Source organism: Oryx dammah, unplaced genomic scaffold, assembly GCF_014754425.2.
Source record: "Oryx dammah isolate SB20612 unplaced genomic scaffold, SCBI_Odam_1.1 HiC_scaffold_11211, whole genome shotgun sequence".
NCBI classification, from domain to species: domain Eukaryota; kingdom Metazoa; phylum Chordata; class Mammalia; order Artiodactyla; family Bovidae; genus Oryx; species Oryx dammah.
Window position 1 is genome coordinate 95,871 of NW_024080604.1, and position 17,762 is coordinate 113,632.

At 46.1% G+C, this 17,762-nt stretch overlaps 1 protein-coding gene across 1 annotated transcript in view; it reads right to left on the reverse strand.

Annotated features, from left to right (window-relative positions):
• The window catches only part of LOC120861032 (colorectal mutant cancer protein), a 308,064-nt gene that overhangs the window by 71,816 nt on the left and 218,486 nt on the right, over positions 1–17,762 (reverse strand). The window contains exons 5-6 of the mRNA XM_040236721.1: positions 5,704–5,867; positions 3,014–3,220 (exon numbers count right to left, since the gene is read on the reverse strand). Of these exons, the coding sequence (XP_040092655.1) occupies positions 3,014–3,220; positions 5,704–5,867 (371 nt within the window). The remainder of the gene's footprint in view (positions 1–3,013; positions 3,221–5,703; positions 5,868–17,762) is intronic.

Here is a 17,762-nt window from a genome sequence, read left to right on the forward strand (position 1 = left end):
GAGGAGACGACCAGTCATGTTTACAAAATGAATAAATGAATGAAAAGCCAAGTGCTTCCCTTTCTAGGGTAATTAATTTTACTTTGCCTAAATTAAACTCATTTCTTTATGCATGAGGAAATGAGTGGTTCTATTACAGAGCATGCAGAAATAAATGATTATCTCATTTAATAATGAGCTGGGACCAATAATAAAAATTGTCTGCCTGTTGTTCCTTAGTTACTGCTCTGCCAAGTAGCCCAATCTGCTCACTGACATTAAAGGTCTAATTTAATTAAATCATGTACAAGGCTCAGAAAATCTACTGAGAGCACTCTGTTTAATTACAGGCAAGGGGGTAAGCACCAATCCTATTGATCTGATCAGTTCAAATTCTATACAGTGAATGTGGGCAATGAAAAAAAAAAAAACAAAACTGATTTCCAGGCAACTTTGATGAACTGTGGATTCTGAGTGGCCAGAAAGACAACAAAGGCAAACCAGCCATGTTATCACGTGGAACCACAAGGATGGAACTGACCAAACCTCAGTCATTCCTCAGAGCTGTACCTCATGAGGAGAAGACAGCCAGGCACAAAAGACAGATTTCTCCTCAGGGAAATGAAATACACTGGGTCATGGTAGGCAGAGGTCATCCAGCATGTAAAAGCTAGCAAACTGGCATTCAGTGGCCTTGAGCAGATTCTGACACCCACAACTGTCTCGGAATAAAGAGAAATAAATCTAATTCATGGGTACACATACAAACTGGGAATTTCCAGTTGAAGAAGACAAACAAGTTCCCTAATATATTTTTATTTGGAGGTAATTAAAATATAAACATATACATTGATATAAAATTGTATTAACTACAGAACTTACAAGATAATAAATGTGATCAGAATAAAAGTTTTGAGTACAATGTATGTGTGTCTGTGTGTCCGTGCAGTTATTCAATGTCCATCTACAAATTCAGATCTATACGGATTCTTAGGGAAAAAATGTGGTATGGTGTTAATCTTTCCAGACTACTAAACAGGTAACTCTAGACTTCACCCCAAACAATTACTGATAGTTTCTATGCAGCTGCTATGTGCCATGCATTAGTCAAGCACTTAGATAATTCATGAGGATTACATAGTGTTCCCGCACTGGGTAATATTATTATCCCCATTTCATAGCAGAATAAACTGAGGCACAGAGAGTGTAGGTAACTTCCCAGAGACTCACAGTGGCTTTGGGGGGGGGGGGTCACGCTGTGGCCCCAAGCAGTCACTGAGCCCTGGCGCAGAGTGTGACACCATTAGACTCTGCTGTCCTTGAGACTGACCTCCAGAGCTTGGAGAATACTCAGTGAAGGGAAACTGGTTTTTTCTCCTTTGCTAGTCACAATCAAGTGCTGTCTTGTGCTTTAGTATCGTAAGTTCGAGGAGGAAACTTATTCTAAACCACAGTATGTAATTAGGCCTAAGACCAACATTTCCTTCACAAAGTAAGCACCAACAGAATGTGCGTGCTAAAAGCAAGCACACCTAATTAGGGCATTAGTCATAATAATCAGGGAGTGTAACCCAGGAAATTACATGTGCTGTGGGCCTTAGCACTAAGTAAGTGTCCTCAGCTTGCCCAGATAAAGTCTTTGCTGACTGCAATGATTTACACCTGCCGTTGCCAGGACTGGTATCTGATACAGCTGGGTTCTGAAAATAAGCTTATGCATGTGACTTTAGACAAAATAACATTCGGATATGAGCATTAGGAAATGCTGGCAATAGCCATAAATGAGGAAAAGCGTTGATAACATTCAAAGATAGGGCTTTCTTTCATATTCACACACAATGGCAAATATGAAAACTGTGTGGGGATTAAAAACAGAATGGTGTACACACACTGATCTTCGTGAAGCAAGTTAAAGAGCGATGGTAAGACCAAGATGTATTTTTTTCCTCCTTTGTGCACAAAATCACCAGTCAGAGCACAACAGAAAGCAAGCTTCTAATTCTGCCACAATGGAGAAAGAGTAAATAAAGCAGGCCTAGTAATTCAAAGCGAAGTTCAAAGGGAACTGTTTCTGACTGAAGAATTCATTGCTTTACCTCCAGTCCAATGACAGATCAAATTAACAGCCAAACAAAGAAATACTTGTGGGTTCCTAAGAAAAAACTCTATCTTTGGAAAAGTGAGTGCTTAACAACTCTGCCAAACATTTTTATCCTGAAACATCAACTCCTTTAGTAATGGTTGTATTTCCAACCAACCACCAAACAAAGTGGTTCTCAAACCTGTTTGGGTCATAGGGCCATTTAGCAGGCAGAGGTGACTACCAGGAATTACACACACACACTCAGAACATACACACACAGAGATATATATAGGATTATTAACTTTAATGGGCTTCCCTGATAGCTCAGTTGGTAAAGAAGCTGCCTGCAATGCAGAAGACCCCAGTTCGGTTCCTGGGTTAGGAAGATCCCCTGGAGAAGGGAAAAGCTACCCACTCCAGTATTCTGCCCTGGAGAATTCCATGGACTATAGTCCATGGGGTCACAAAGAGTCAGACATGACTGAGTGACTTTTTCACATTAACTTTAATGAGTCTAAAGGACATTTCATATTAGCTTCAGTATGGATATACGAGAGCAGGTACTATAAATCTAAAGAAACATGATCACAAGAACCTGCAAAGTGGAAATTCTTTATATTTTTGCAAATTATAAATTATTTGCCTACCTTAAAGTTAGAACCTTTTATCTGAGCTTGGGGAAGATGTGAGTACCCAGAGAATGGCTGAGAATCACTGTGCCAGGATAAATTTTAGCATCCATGAAGATTTCCTGATTGCAGAGAAGAGTGTTTAAAAAAAAAAAAATCCTGCCTGCCCGCCTCAGCACTTTCAGATGACTCTCAAGAATGACTTCATACCCGGAAAGGTATGGTGATTCACAAGAGGAGAAATGCCACCGAACCCTCAGGGTGCCCGTGGCTCAAGCAGCTGGCCTGTGGGCCGGCCTCCCCGCCAGGGGCCGGCGCTCACCCTCCTCCGCAGCCGGTCGCGCTCCTCCCGGACGGCATTCATGGTGGCCTTGGTCCTGTGCAGCTCCTCCTCCTTGCTGCACAGCATGGCTGTCAGGCTCTCGTTCTCCTCCCTCAGCCCCGCCAGCTCCTTCTCCCACCGGGACCGCTCCTCTGCCAGGCTGGGGTACAGGTCCCGGCCGAGGACCCCCTCGATCTCCTCCACTGTCTGGAAAACAGAGCCACGGAGACAAGGCAAGTGAGTTCCCTGGGAAAAAGGGGAAGGGGAGAACACAGGCTAGTCGTGTGCGACTGTCCACAGAGGGGTGGCTTCCACGCTCACTTCCCTGCAGAAAGTAATCAAGATGGGCGATCCCCCCAGTCACCCTCTCCCCATTTTCAGAAGAGGCTCTGTCACGGCCTGGGTTATGGTCTGTGTTCCCCCGCAGTCTCCCTTGATGAGAAAAACACAGTCTCTTTCTGGTATTTAAGTCTGTCTGTAGTGGGAACAGCCACACAGACATTTATCTCCTTCACCCACGTTCCAGAGTCGGTGAATACACATAACCAGATGGCAAGCCAGTTAGTGATCCTGATAAAGCAAAGGCGAAGTTGCAGACTGCATACAAGATCTAACTTGAAATTTCCTAAATCACAGGTTTCCCATGCTCCAGCTTAGCGATACAATGGGTGACATCACCACTTCCAGGTTTTAGGGTCGTATCAGAACCAGAAGGTGTGAATGAGGTTCAATCCCAAGATACGAAAGATGAAAATAAACCTCAGTGACACAGAAAAGAGGGAGCTCATTGTAGAGGTTTCTAAGACAGCAGGGATTTAATTAACACGACAGCTATGAGCTTAAAAAGAATAGTATCTTGATAGTACTTGGAGAGTTTTTTTGTTTTTAAACTCACTGAAAATATCAGTATTTAATGAAGAAGAAACATATATAAATTTGAAGAAAAGGAAGAACTCCTTCTGCTCACTTTCAGAAACTATTCATTCGTGATTACTGTCCTTTGGAAAAGGAAGCACACCCCAAATGATTTGGAAGGAAGAGGTGGAATTACCCTGTTGGGGTAGAAGGCAATGAAGAGATGTGACAGGAAATAGGTGGCCTAAGGGTGCAGGGCATTCCAGGTGGCTCTAGCGGTAAAGAACCCGCCTGCCAATGCAAGAGATGTAAGAGACTGGGGTTCAATCTCTGGGTTGGGATGTTCCTTGGAAAACTGAACGGCTACCCATTCCAGTATTCTTAACTGGAGAATCCTATGGACAGAGGAGACTGGCGGGCTACAGCCCACGGGGTTGCAAAGAGTCGGACATGATTGAAGCGACTTAGCTGGCACAGGGTGCTTGCTCTTGGATGCTCACATTGGTGCCCTGATGAGGACAGTTACCCAAATCTTGCTGCCACTTCCAAATGCAGTGCTTTGTCCTTCCTCTCAAATCAGAGACTTCTGCCCTATTCAATCCCGCTCTAGGGCCTGCTCTGTCCTTTGCTGGTTGGCAGAAACCTGTGGCTTCCTCTTCCCCTTGATGCTAAGGCTTGGGCTAGTACCCATGCTGACATTACAATCATATACAGGGCCTGGAGATTCCAGAGAGAAAAACACTAGTGGCTGCTTCCCCTAAACCACATCAGCTATATATTTATAATTGTGATGAATAAAGATGGGAAACCAGATGTATTATTAACATGAATCATGGTTTACCTCGAGATACCACAGCTCTTCTGTGAAATCCAGGATTCCTGTCAATAGAAAGTTGGGCCCTTAGTCCTCATTTTTCAGAGAACATCACCTTTCCCCTTGACACAGGCTCCTTTCAGACTTTTCAGTGTGAACTTTTCAGCTTAGTGCCTAGGTCACTAAGCTCTAGGGAAGTAATATAAAGATACCAGAGGCCCTCTATCAAGAGGACTTGATGTTCCCATGGTTCAAGGTGAGTTTGTGCAGATACAGCCAATTCTTCTCACTTGGTGCTCCCTAAGCAGTAAGATGAGTCAGCGAGTCAAAGTCACTCAGTCGTGTCTGACTCTTTGTGACCCCATGGACTGTATGTAGTCTGTCAGGCTCCTTTTTCCGTGGAATTCTCTAGCACGAATACTGGAGTGGGTTGCCATTACCTTTTCCAGAGGATTTTCCCTACCTAGGGATCAAACCTGGGTCTCCCTCCTTGTATCATTGCAGGCAGATTTTTCACCATCTGAGCCACCAGGGAAGCCCAAGGTGAATGCACAGCAAAGGCAGGACTGAGGCCCAATCTATTATGCTCACGATAGATGACTCATTCAGGCCTTTTGTTAGCACCATGAATTGATAACTCTAGAAATAATATTATAGAAGCCTGAAAGCTTTAATAAAATTTCCAAGTTAATCTTACAACCTCAGAACGCTGTATGATGAACCACACTAAAATGACATGGTTCAATACTATTAGTCTCATAGCTTCCAAGGAAGTAGTCATTTTTGCAAAGACAGTGATCTTGACTATTGATCAAATGACGTTCTCGGACGTGATTCAACCCAGCAGAAATGTACAGGGCTCCAGATTCTCCCTGGTGGCCTGACTTTTGAATGGCCTTTTCAGAAATACCCACCCCCTAATAGATATTCGAGAAAAACAGCACTTTAGATGAAAGGAATCTGATCACTTCCCTCATATGATCTGAGAGTCACACAGAGGGAGTGGGGGGGGGGGTCCTACCTTGATGGCCAAGTCACAGCGCTCGCTGGCCGTGGTCAGCTGCTCGATGTGTCTGTCCACCTCCGCCACCGAGAGGCTGCAGCCACTCTTTTTCCTGCAGCAGACCACGTTCTCCAGCCCCGTCAGCACCCTCTGCAGCTCCGAGTTCAGGTCACTGCAGTTATCTGCAAGCAGATATGGACATGAGTTAAGCAGGAAGGTGGGCACGAGCGCTCTCTGTTTTGGTTATGGAGAAGAACCTATTTAGGCACAATGGACGGTAGTGGAGCTGGATGCCAAAGTTTAACACTATGCAGCCTAACTGCCCAGGCTCCTCACCTTTTGAGGCCTGAGGCCAATGCAAAGGCTTTAAGGAGTTTCAAACCATGGCCATTTTCTAGATAGCCATGCCATGCTACATTCTCTCACTTTTCACTCAAAGGCAGCTACATCTCAAATTTCTCTAGTAAGAACGAAGAAGTGTCCCAGGAGGGGCTGTGGGACTTCTGGTCAACCTTCCTGCTCAGTCATTCAGATAAGGACTGATTTCACAGAGAGTTTTAGCTAAAAAGATAACTACTAAATGAACAAAACAAACCCCAGAGTGAGCACAGACACTAGGTGTTTTGTTGTTGTTTAAAAACAGAAACTGTATAAGCAACAGTTTGTGCCCTCAGTCAGCTTATAATCAGGATTTTTTCTTCTGACTGGTATAACCAAACAGGCTTTACCATTGCAATTTATACCACCTTCTTCCTTCAGAGGAAAAACAAACTGTTTTAACAAACTCCATATTGTTTTCCATGTGAATGCCTTGTAAGCAATTCTAATAATTTGATTCTGACTTTAAAATCTGGGTTATTTTTAATTGTGAGACACCCAAGGCCTGTTTAGGAAAAGAAAATTCATTAAAATCTTAATGTGAACTCGATGTATTTTAAAAGATAATTTTGTTGGGGGAAAAAAATCCCCTTAAAGTCACATGTAATACAAACAATTAGTTCAGTTCAGCTCAGTCGCTCAGTCGTGTCCGACTCTTTGCGACCCCATGAATCGCAGCACGCCAGGCCTCCCTGTCCATCACCAACTCCCGGAGTTCACTCAGACTCACGTCCATCGAGTCCGTGATACCATAAAGCCATCTCATCCTCTGTCATCCCCTTCTCCTTCTGCCCCCAATCCCTCCTAGTATCAGAGTCTTTCCAATGAGTCAACTCTTCACATGAGGTGGCCAAAGTACTGGAGTTTCAGCTTTAGCATCATTCCTTCCAAAGAACACCCAGCTTTGGTCTCCTTCAGAATGGACTGGTTGGATCTCCTTGCAGTCCAAGAGACTCTCAGGAGTCTTCTCCAACACCACAGTTCAAAAGCATCAATTCTTTGGCACTCAGCCTTCTTCACAGTCCAACCCTCACATCCATACATGACTACTGGAAAAACCATAGCCTTGACTAGATAGATATTTGTTGGCAAAGTAATGTCTCCGCTTCTCAATATGCTATCTAGGTTGGTCATAACTTTCCTTCCAAGGAGTAAGCATCTTTTAATTTCATGAATGCAGTCACCATCTGCAGTGATTTTGGAGCCCATAAAAATAAAGTCTGACACTGTTTCCCCATTTATTTCTCATGAAGTGATGGGACCAGATGCCATGATCTTAGTTTTCTGAATGTTGAACTTTAAGCCAACTTTTTCACTCTCCTCTTTCACTTTCATCAAGAGGCTCTTTAGTTCCTCTTCACTTTCTGCCATAAGGGTGGTGTCATCTGCATATCTGAGGTTATTGATATTTCTCCCGGCAATCTTCATTCCAGCTTGTGCTTCTTCCAGCCCAGCGTTTCTCATGATGTACTCTGCATATAAGTTAAATAAGCAGGGTGACAACACACAGCCTTGACGTACTCCTTTTCCTATTTGGAACCAGTCTGTTGTTCCATGTCCAGTTCTAACTGTTGCTTCCTGACCTGCATATAGGTTTCTCCAGAGGCAGGTCAGGTGGTCTGGTATTCCCATCTCTTTCAGAATTTTTCACAGTTTGTTGTGATCCACAGAGTCAAAGGCTTTGGCATAGTCAATAAAGCAGAAACAGATGTTTTTCTGGAACTCTCTTGCTTTTTCAATGATCTAGTGGATGTTGGCAATTTGATCTCTGGTTCCTCTGCCTTTTCTAAATCCAGCTTGAACATCTGGAAGTTCATGGTTCATGTATTGTTGAAGCCTGGCTTGGAGAATTTTGAGCATTACTTTACTAGCATGTGAGATGAGTGCAATTGTGCGGTAGTTTGAGCATTCTTTGGGATTGCCTTTCTATGGGATTGGAATGAAAACTGACCTTTTCCAGTCCTGTGGCCACTGCTGAGTTTTCCAAATTTGCTGGCATATCTCAGACTATTTTGGATTCTATGTATCATTACACCATTCAATTCTTATAGCAAGACAGCTGTTAAGTACAGTAATTTACCAAAGGATACCTTTCCCTTACATCCATGAAAGAAGCTTCAAGTCTTCACACTTCCCTCCTTGTCCTTTCTCATTACTGGTTCCATGCAATAAAACAGCCAGTTGCCTTTGTTGCTTACCTGTAGAAGGCTTCAAGAAAGTCTCAGCAGTACAATAAGAGGATTTCTCAGAATATTTTGTTTAATTTTATTTGATTGCCTATATCTGTTGTTTAGCTAAGTCGCATTCAACTCTTTGTGATCCCGTGGACTGTAGCCCGTCAGGCTCTTCTGTTCATGTAATTTCCCAGGCAAGGATACTGGAGTGGGTTGCCATTTCCTCCTCCAGGGGGTCTTCCTGACCAAGTGATCAAATTCACGTCTCCAGCACTTGCAGGCAGATTCTTTACCACTGAGCCAACAGGGAAGCCCCAGCAGCTACAGGGAAGCCATATAACAACAAGCACCTAAATCCAGACAGAAGAGAGGTCTGATGTTTTCACTGCAACCAATGAAAATGACTCACCCTCTTCTCCAAACTGTATTCTCCACCTCTCCCAGCTCTGTGAGTAGCAATACTATCCACCCAGTTATTCTGGTTAACTCTCATGACACCTTGGTTTCCTTATGTTTACACCCCAAACCCAATCCATCTTATGACTGCAACCTCTAAAACACCCCCAAACTGACCTCTTCGGACCATTTTCACTGACACCATTCTTGGTCCAAGCCACCATCATTTCTCCATTGAACCACCTGAATAACCTCCCACCTCTAGTCCCTACACTGTAGCTAAAGTGAGTCTCTTAAGGACATAAGCCAGACCATGTTACTCCCCGGCCCAAACCATTATATGGCTTCCCCTTCATTCAACAGAAGTCTAAACTCCTTACCAGAGTCTATAAGACGGCATGATCAATGCTGTTGATGTTTCAACCCAGGCTGTACCATGGAACTCCCAGGGGAGCCTTTATAAAACACCAGTGTCCAGGCCCCACCTAGGCTAGTTAGATCACAATCTCCAGGGGAGGAGTTTCGGCACTGGAAAAAATTTTAGGCTCATCAGATAACTATAACATGCGTTCGTGGTGGGAACCACTGGTCTCGCTGGTCCTTGTCTGCTCTGTCAACCTTCCGCCTCATCACTATGCTATATGCACACTCTTGCTTCCCTCCATCCCTGGAAGATGCCAATCTCCCGTCTGCACCAAACAAAGCTTCCTTTTCCTTTGTTGTTTCCTCTGCTGAGAATGATTTCCACCCAAATCTCCTCTTACATTCGGCTCTCAGCTCAAATGCCACCTCCTCTCCAAGCTCTTCTCTGTCTGAGGCACGAGGCTCCACCTCTTCCCCTTCAGTCCTTGTCCTGTGATCCTATCTTCTCCATGGCAAGTATCACTATCTGCTCTGATGTAGGTGTGGGTCATGTCCTCTACTCAAGTGTAAGCGTCAAGAAAGAAGGGACTTTGATCTTCCTCCTCACTTTATCTCAACACAGGATAGGCCGTCATAAGCTATTTTTAAAGTGAGCAAATCTAAACACCACATCATTACAAATTTAAGAGCCAACAAGACTAGAAACAAGGACTGTCAACAGCAGATGTTTTACACGCACCTTATGTTCTCTGTCCTCAATATGGATCACGCACTGAGCTGCAGACAACAGGAGGACAATCCCCACTGCGCAAGTACTCTGGAGATGGAGGGTAGGGGCCCACCGCTAACTCAGGACAAAGAGGTCCAGAGTCAGGAGTGGCGCTCCTGAGTATCCACATATGCTGTGGAAATGTGTGTTAATTCCATTAACAACCGGAGAAGTTTCTCCAAATGATCAATTACCTTGAGGTGCTGGGTTTCCTGGTACCCTGAGCTGGAGCTAACACACACTCCTGAATTATTTGCGTGAGTAAGTGCTCGTGAGCGGGGCAAGGAAGGAAGATGCTTCTGTTCAGCCATTCATAAGGATTTCCCTAGCACAGCCCCACCTGATGAAATGATCATCCTGGACATGTCTGCTGATGGGCTTTCACAGCAGGCCTGGAGAAGGTGCCACCAGACTGGGTCCTGAGTAGGCTGAGCTACAGGGAACAGGAGGAAAGTGTGGGGGTCTGATCAGTCTTTCTCATTCTTGAACTAGCTTTTGAGCCCTGGCTCAGGCTGGAAGCAGGGTACAGAGATGAACACCAGACTCTCAACTCTGGGAGCTCACAGGTGTACGTGGCAAAAGCCACGGCCCTCTCTCCCAGCTGTCCACCACCACGCTGGGGAAAGTAAGCGCAGATACCATGATGCAAGTACAGGACAGGGCATCAAGAAGACGGAGGGAGGCATTTAAGTTAACATGTAGACTGCAGCTCAGGGGCATCTTCTGTTCACACTCAGAGAACGACAGATGTTTTCCTTGGTCTTAGGAAGCCCAGCGCGTATCACACAGGCTGATGATGAGCCCCCCACACTCCCGCCTTCTACCCACAGCTTTTACACAAGCCCCACTAGTGATCAGGTGACACCTGGCTGTCTTTTGTCACTGTTCCCAGTTCAGGGCCTTACAGGATGACGGGGTGGCCAACAGGACAGATGCTCTGGGTGCCCCATCAATGCTGTCACTTCACCACCACTCACCCCACGTGAGTGGCCTTATCCCTCAGTCTGTGGCATCTTCTCAATGCAGACTGAGAACACATCTTCAATTCCTTCCCTTGGCCTCCAATGCCCTGCACAGTCAGCTCCCTACCAGGCACTGGAGCTTCCACCTTGAAGGCCAAGGAAGTCGGAGTCTTTGTAAAAGACCCAAAGGTGTCAGTTAAGGGACCAGAGGTGCAAGACAAGCTCAGACAGGGAACAAGTATTCCAGAACAGACAAAAAGGTGCCTCATTTATAAATCAAAGCCACAGTGAAATATCACCTTAGGCCCAAGAGGATGGCTACTATCAACAACAACAACACAAAATAACAGGTGTTGGTGAGGAAGCGGAGAAACTGGGGTCCTTGTGCCCTGCTGGTGGGAACAGTAAAATGGTGCGACTGCTTTGCAAAACAGCATGGCAGTTCTTCAAAAAGTCAAAATAGAACTCCCAAGTGATCCAACAATTCCATTGCTGGGTACAAGTCCAAAAGAACTGAAAGCAAGACCTCAAACAGATCCTTGTAGATCACGTCCATAACAGCATTGTTCATAATAGCCAAAAGACGGAAATAACCCAAGTGTCAATTGGCAGATGAATGGGTAAACAAAGTATGGTATATACACACAATGAAGGATTATTCAGCTTTAAAAAGGAAGGAAACTTTGACACGTGCTACAACATGGCTGACCCTTAAAGACATTAAGCTAAGGGAAACAAGCAATACAAAAAGACACATACTTTATGATTCCACTTATATGCGGTGTCTAAGGTGGTCAAGTTCACAGAGACAGAAAGTAAGATGGTGGTTACCAGGGGCTGGAGGGTGAGGGGTTGGGAGCAGGCACTGTTTGATGGGTACACTATCAGTTCTCTAAGGTAAAAACAAAAGTCCTGGAGCTCTGCTGCATGACAGTGTGAATACAGCTAACAGCATGGACCCGTACACTTTAAAACGGTTAAGCCAATGGTCATAGCAGCATGACCCACAGGAGTCAAAGGATGGACTAACCCAAGGTGTCTGTTGATAGATGAACAGACAAGCAAAATATGACATAAACACACAATCTAATATGACTCAGCCTTAAAGGGAACAGAATTTTGATCCTGCTACAACATGGATGACCCTTGAAAATATTAGGCTATGTGAAATAAGTCAGTCACAGAGGGACAAGTGTATGATTCCATTTATATGAGGTACCCGGAACAGGCAAATTCATAGAGACAGAAAGCAGAAGAGAGGTTACTGGGGTTGGGCGAATGGGGCAATACTGCTTAATGAACAGAGTTTCTGTCTGGGAGGATAAGAAAGTTCTGGGAATGGGTAGTGGCGATGGCTGCACAACTCTGAACGTTCTCAGGGTCACTGGTGTGAAGGGTCACCAGAGGCAGACCCACCGCGGCACCTCAGGCTGTGCTGTGCCTCCTGGAGGAAAGGCAATGGCTCGGTTCCATATCCACGGGGCAGAGAGGGTGCCCTTTGTATCAAACACATGTTCCTCCCCCAGAGGTCATTTGGGAAAACACAAGACTGGGATCAGAGACAGATTGAGGAAGCAGATGGGGCTAGCAAAGCTGCTGCGGCTGACTCTTCTACTTAGTCCTGAGCTTCCCGGTGACCATGGCAAAAATCAGAGATCTCCTGTCAGAGAGGAGGAAGCAGAACAAGGGAGACGGCGTGTTCTTAGCAATAGATGCTCAAAGAATTCAGGTGCACGAGACGGCACAGGTGGTGCGAAGCGATGTGACTGCCAGTTTCTTCAGCCACAGCTCACACATGCAGATTTCATATGGCTTCTTCTGATGCTAATTTTCAATTAACTTTAAGCTGTAGACCATTCAATTACAATGTAAAGGGAATTCTGGCATGGGCTAAGCTCACACAGTCTTGGCACTCTGCCTTCCAGTTGCCTAATTGGCTGTAAAGATGAAACCAGGACACAGAAGGATAAATGGAATGACATCTCCCTTCAACCAGAGAACCAGAGGAGCAAACTAACCTCCAGTAGCCAAAAAGGGGTTTTGATTGGATGTTAGGGTTCGATATCTGGCCCAACCTTTTTTTTTTAAAAAAAACAAAACCAAAATGATTCTTGAGTTAATTGCCAACATTTAAACATTATTAGAATTTACAGCTATTTCTGTAAAATTAGAAGGTGGGGCAATCATGGGCCCAGCTCCTCCCATGACAGCAACGTGTGGAGTGGCCAGCAGTGGCCCCTTTGGACTCGGCAGGCTGCACTCTCCATTGCTCTGCCCACTTCCCTCGCTGCAGCTGCTGCTGCTGTCTTTTCTAAACAACAGCACCCTTCCCGGGACCCCAGTAAGACTTCTAATTGGAAGAGACAGCTCAGGTTATTTTTCTAATGAGATCCCAGAGCTTAGGTTTTTACGTTGCTGTTTGAGGGAGACCGAAGTAACTGGGAAACCTGGTAAGGAGGTCAGAGGACACTCTCGGCTACGGGGACGAAGCCTCATCAGCAGTGTCGCTTGGTTAAACAAACACCGGTGGGCAAAGCTAGTTTTCCTCTTTCTCCCTCAGGATCAACCAGGCCTCTCCCCAGTGTTGTATACGATAAACTATAGGAGAACTGGCTCATTTTGAATCCAGTGTTAAAAGCTGGCCCTACTGTTTCGGAACCCCCGGCAAAAACCCTAACCCAAATAAAAATACAGCTGAAGAGACTCGAAAGTAGAAATATTCCCCTGTTCCTCTGATTTCAAGCAGCGAGCACTTACCAGAAGATACCTGCTCCAAAATATTGTCCCAACTTCAAATGTAACTACTCCGAGGGCTCGGCACTCTCTTCAGAGTGACGTATCCGCTGAGTCTGGAAGCCTCTCATTCTCTTCTTCACGATGGTTTTGTTTTCTTTTCAAAGACGACTTTGAGAACTTACTTATTTACTTCTGGCCGTGCCGGATCTTCGCTGCGGTGCCAGCTTTCTCTGGCTGTGGTGAGTGGGGGCTGCTCTCTAGTTTCAGTGCTCGGGCTTCTCACTGGAGGGGTTTCTCTTGGTCGCGGATCCTGGGCTCTAGAGCAAGCAGGCTTCAGTAGTTGAGGCTCCCAGGCTCTAGAGCACAGGCTCAACAGTTATGGCCCCTGAGCTGAGTTGCTCCACAGCGTGTGGATTTTCTCAGAAGAGGGAGTGAGCTCGTGTCTCCTGCAGTGGCAGACAGATTCTTCACCACTGACCCATGAGGGAAGCCCATAATGGCTCTTTTTAAAGCTTTGCCTTAAAGTCTCCTCTTCCAGGAAGCCTTCCCTGATTGCCTATAGTCTCCTATTTCTTTCTTTGAGGCATCATAGTCCCTGTAATTACCTGGTATCTCAAACATGGACCCTAAGAAGCCTGGATTTGGGGAATGGGGACTCTGTTCATCCATCCTCGTGTTTGGAGATGCTCACACCACCAAGCGTGGAGGAGAGCTTAATAAAGTCCGCATGAGTTAAAGTGTGAAAGAGATGAAAGACTTGTTCTAAGCCAACTTTTAAAAGCATCAAGTTTTTGTGAGGCTGCTTATTGACCAAATATCTTCAAATCAAAGACCTATCAAGTGAGAGACCACAGGCTGCTAAAGCGGAGGAAGGCCTTCAGGTAATAAGAGGGATCCCCAAGGAGGATGCTTCCATGGAAGGCAAGGATATTAGCCACAGTGAATCTCAGCTGGTCTGAGAAACAGAAGCAGCTGTAGGCCTACTGGGAACGCCCCAAAGCCCTCCGGTGTGAGCGTGGCACGTCAGGCTGTAACTAGAACCCATGTGGCCTTCCAAGGGCTAACCCACAGCCCCCCACTGCTGTTCTGACCAGGCACATGTCATGCCTTGTAAAGCCACTGAAGTGCAAGAAAGAGCTACAGGTTCTCCCAGCATCAAGACAGACGTTCTGCTAAGAGGCGAGAGGTGACCTCCTAGGGAGGGAGCAGCTTGGGTCGTGCCAGGCCCCACCGCTGAAACTGGCTGAATCCAGGAGGGTTTAGGCTTCCTTTTTAGCCCTAGCATCCACTCTGCATGCAGCATGGCCCTCCCTAACCCCAGCGAGGAACCGACAAAGCCAGGACAAAACAACATAGAAAATGACAAGAGTCAGCTTCTGGGTCTAAGTGCGAAGTAGAAGACAGAAGGGGGTGAGAGGAAAGGAACAAGAGAATATTCACAGAAGTTACATCCTGCATCACGTACACAGGGTCTGTGTCTACTGACGAGGATTCATGAGAATGATGCTATAGTCTAAAAGCATCCTAACATCACAAGCAGTGGACAAACGGACATTCTGTACCTCCAGCTGCAACTCAGTAGCGAGGACACATGCATATCACCTATGCACATCCTTGCAAAAAAATGTTAATTTCAAATAAGAAAACAGATCATGAAGACCGCGGGGTTTTCTATGACACCACTAACCTGGCCTGCTCAACATGACTGTGTCGTGAGAGACAAAAATGTGGGTACCTGTTCTAGATAAAGGAGAGAAGAAAGACGCGGTAACTAAACAGATGTGTGAGCCCTGACTGATCCTGGACGCTGAGCAACGGTGACAGAAGGCAGGAATGGGGCATGTGGGGAGTTTATATGTGGACCACAGGTAGTTAGTATTCCACCCGTGGTCAGATTCTCAGGTGGGCTAAAGGTGCTGTGGTTAGGACTGAGAAAGTCCCTGTTTTTAAGAGGCTGGTGCTCATATATTTAGGGTGAAGCAGCATGGTGTCTGCCTCTCACTGTCAAACTGCTTAGGAAAAAACGTTCTCCAAGTGCAAGAGGGAAAAATACCAAATGTAAAATGTTACCCATTGGTGAGTCTAGGCAAAAGGTTTAGGGGGTTCATTGTGTCTTTTATGTAAGTTTAAAGTTTTTCAGAATAAAAAGTTGAGGTGAAAACAAATACTGCAACTCTCAAGGCAAAGAGATCTGATAGCTTGGAAATGTTGATGGCTAGATTAACTCAGGGGCCAGTATGATGACTGATCTCTCAGCCAGCTACAAGAACAGGAATGCCACCCACATCACCCCCAAGAACACAGATACTGCTCAGGGTGAGAGCAGCAGGAGCCAGCCCCTCCCTTGCTGGGCCCTGACTTCACTGGGAGGGCAGAGCCTCCTCAGTATTTCTTTCCCCAAAGACTTCCACTACAGCACATCTCACCTGTCGGGGATGTGTTCTGTCTTTGCTGTTGCTGCTGTGCAGTTCTGACGTAGTGTGTTTTTCTACAGCAGTACACTCAGCCTTCGACAGCGTGAAGGCCTCACGCCTGCCCCCTCAGGACCCTCCTCTCAGCTGCCACAGCCCTCACACGATCCCATCACCCACTCCACCCCGGCCTCGGAGGCAGAAGAGTTCTGACAGGGGGCTCCAGAGAGCAAGGCTCTAACAAACCGAGAGACGTTCAAGTGCACATGTGATCATTCTACTTCTGTGAAGACGAACCACTTGAATTGGCACAGCTTTAAGAGTAAGTGGTCATGATGGATGTGAGTTGGACTGTGAAGAAAGCTGAGCACCAAAGAATTGATGCCTTTGAACTGTGGTGTTGGAGAAGACTCCCGAGAGTCCCTTGGACTGCAAGGAGATCCAACCAGTCCATTCTAAAGGAGATCAGCCCTGGGTGTTCTTTGGAAGGAATGATGCTAAAGCTGAAACTCCAGTACTTTGGCCACCTCATGTGAAGAGTTGACTCATTGGAAAAGACTCTGATGCTGGGAGGGATTGGGGCAGGAGGAGAAGGGGACAACAGAGGATGAGATGGCTGGATGGCATCACGGACTCGATGGACATGAGTTTGAGTGAACTCTGGGAGTTGGTGATGGACAGGGAGGCCTGGCGTGCTGCAGTTTATGGGGTCGCAAAGAGTCGGACACGACTGAGCGACTGAACTGAACTGAACTAAGAGTAAGAAAATACCCAGTACTGCAAAGGTGAGGAGCCTTAGGGGCAGAAAGGGGCAATTTGGCATTCTCCATGCACAGCCTTCAAGATGGCTTTGCACCTGTGCCTCTGAGAGGTTACCCTGAAGACACAGTTAGAAGTATACTTAGAGGACAAACCCCAGCCCCTCACTGCACCCCAAGGCCCCCCAGTTGCCTGCCCAGCTTGTGGACCCCACCTCTGAGCATTTCCCCCAAAGCTTACTACCCTTCAGGCCAAGTGGGCCTTTCCCCAGGCTGGATCGTCCATCTCAGCTCAAGAGGCAGGCGGGCTCCAGCCCCAGGAGTGAACGGGGCCGGCACACAGGGGGTCTCCCTAGGCCCCGCGGCTCTGCCTGTGGCGGGGCACTTCCAAAGCAGCAGGAGAAAGCGGAAGATGTGCATAGAACCTCTCCTCCCAAAAACAAGGTCCACAGCAAGGGCTGGGCCTGCATCAAGACTAGTGAGCGCCCGTACTTTATTTCCCTTACAGATAAAATAGACTTTCCGAGGCTGCTTTGGGAAGCTCACACCCCTGTGTGACTTTTTTTTTTTTTTTTTTTTAAGTTTATCTGAAAAATAACTGCTTTACAATGTTGGGTTGGTTTCTGTCACATAACAACGTGAATCAGATCTAAGTATATATATGTCCCCTCTCCTGCCCGCCCTCAGAATCCCACTCTTCTAGGTCATCAGAGCACCGGGCTGAGCTCCCGGAGCTCTATAGCTGGTTCCCTCTAGTTATCTATTTTACACATGGCAAGGCGTATGTTTCAATGTTACTCTCTCAATTCGTCCACCTTCTCCTTTGCCCTCTACGTGTACACGTCCGTTCTCTACGTCTGTGATGCTGGGGAGTTTTTGGTGTTTTTCCCCCCTAGGTAAGAACTAGATTTATCATGAGATACACATTCCACAGACGGAGAGCAGTCCATCTCAAAAGGTGAGAGGTCTAGGTTGCTGCTTTTAAGGGAAAATATGAGTTCCAACTGAAAGAACAATCCAACCTAAGGAGATACAGTCTGTTTAGAAAATAAAGGCTGCTTATCTTAGAAGGAGGTTCCCTTGTGGCTCAGTTGGTAAAGAATCTGCCTGCAATGTGGGAGACCTGGGTT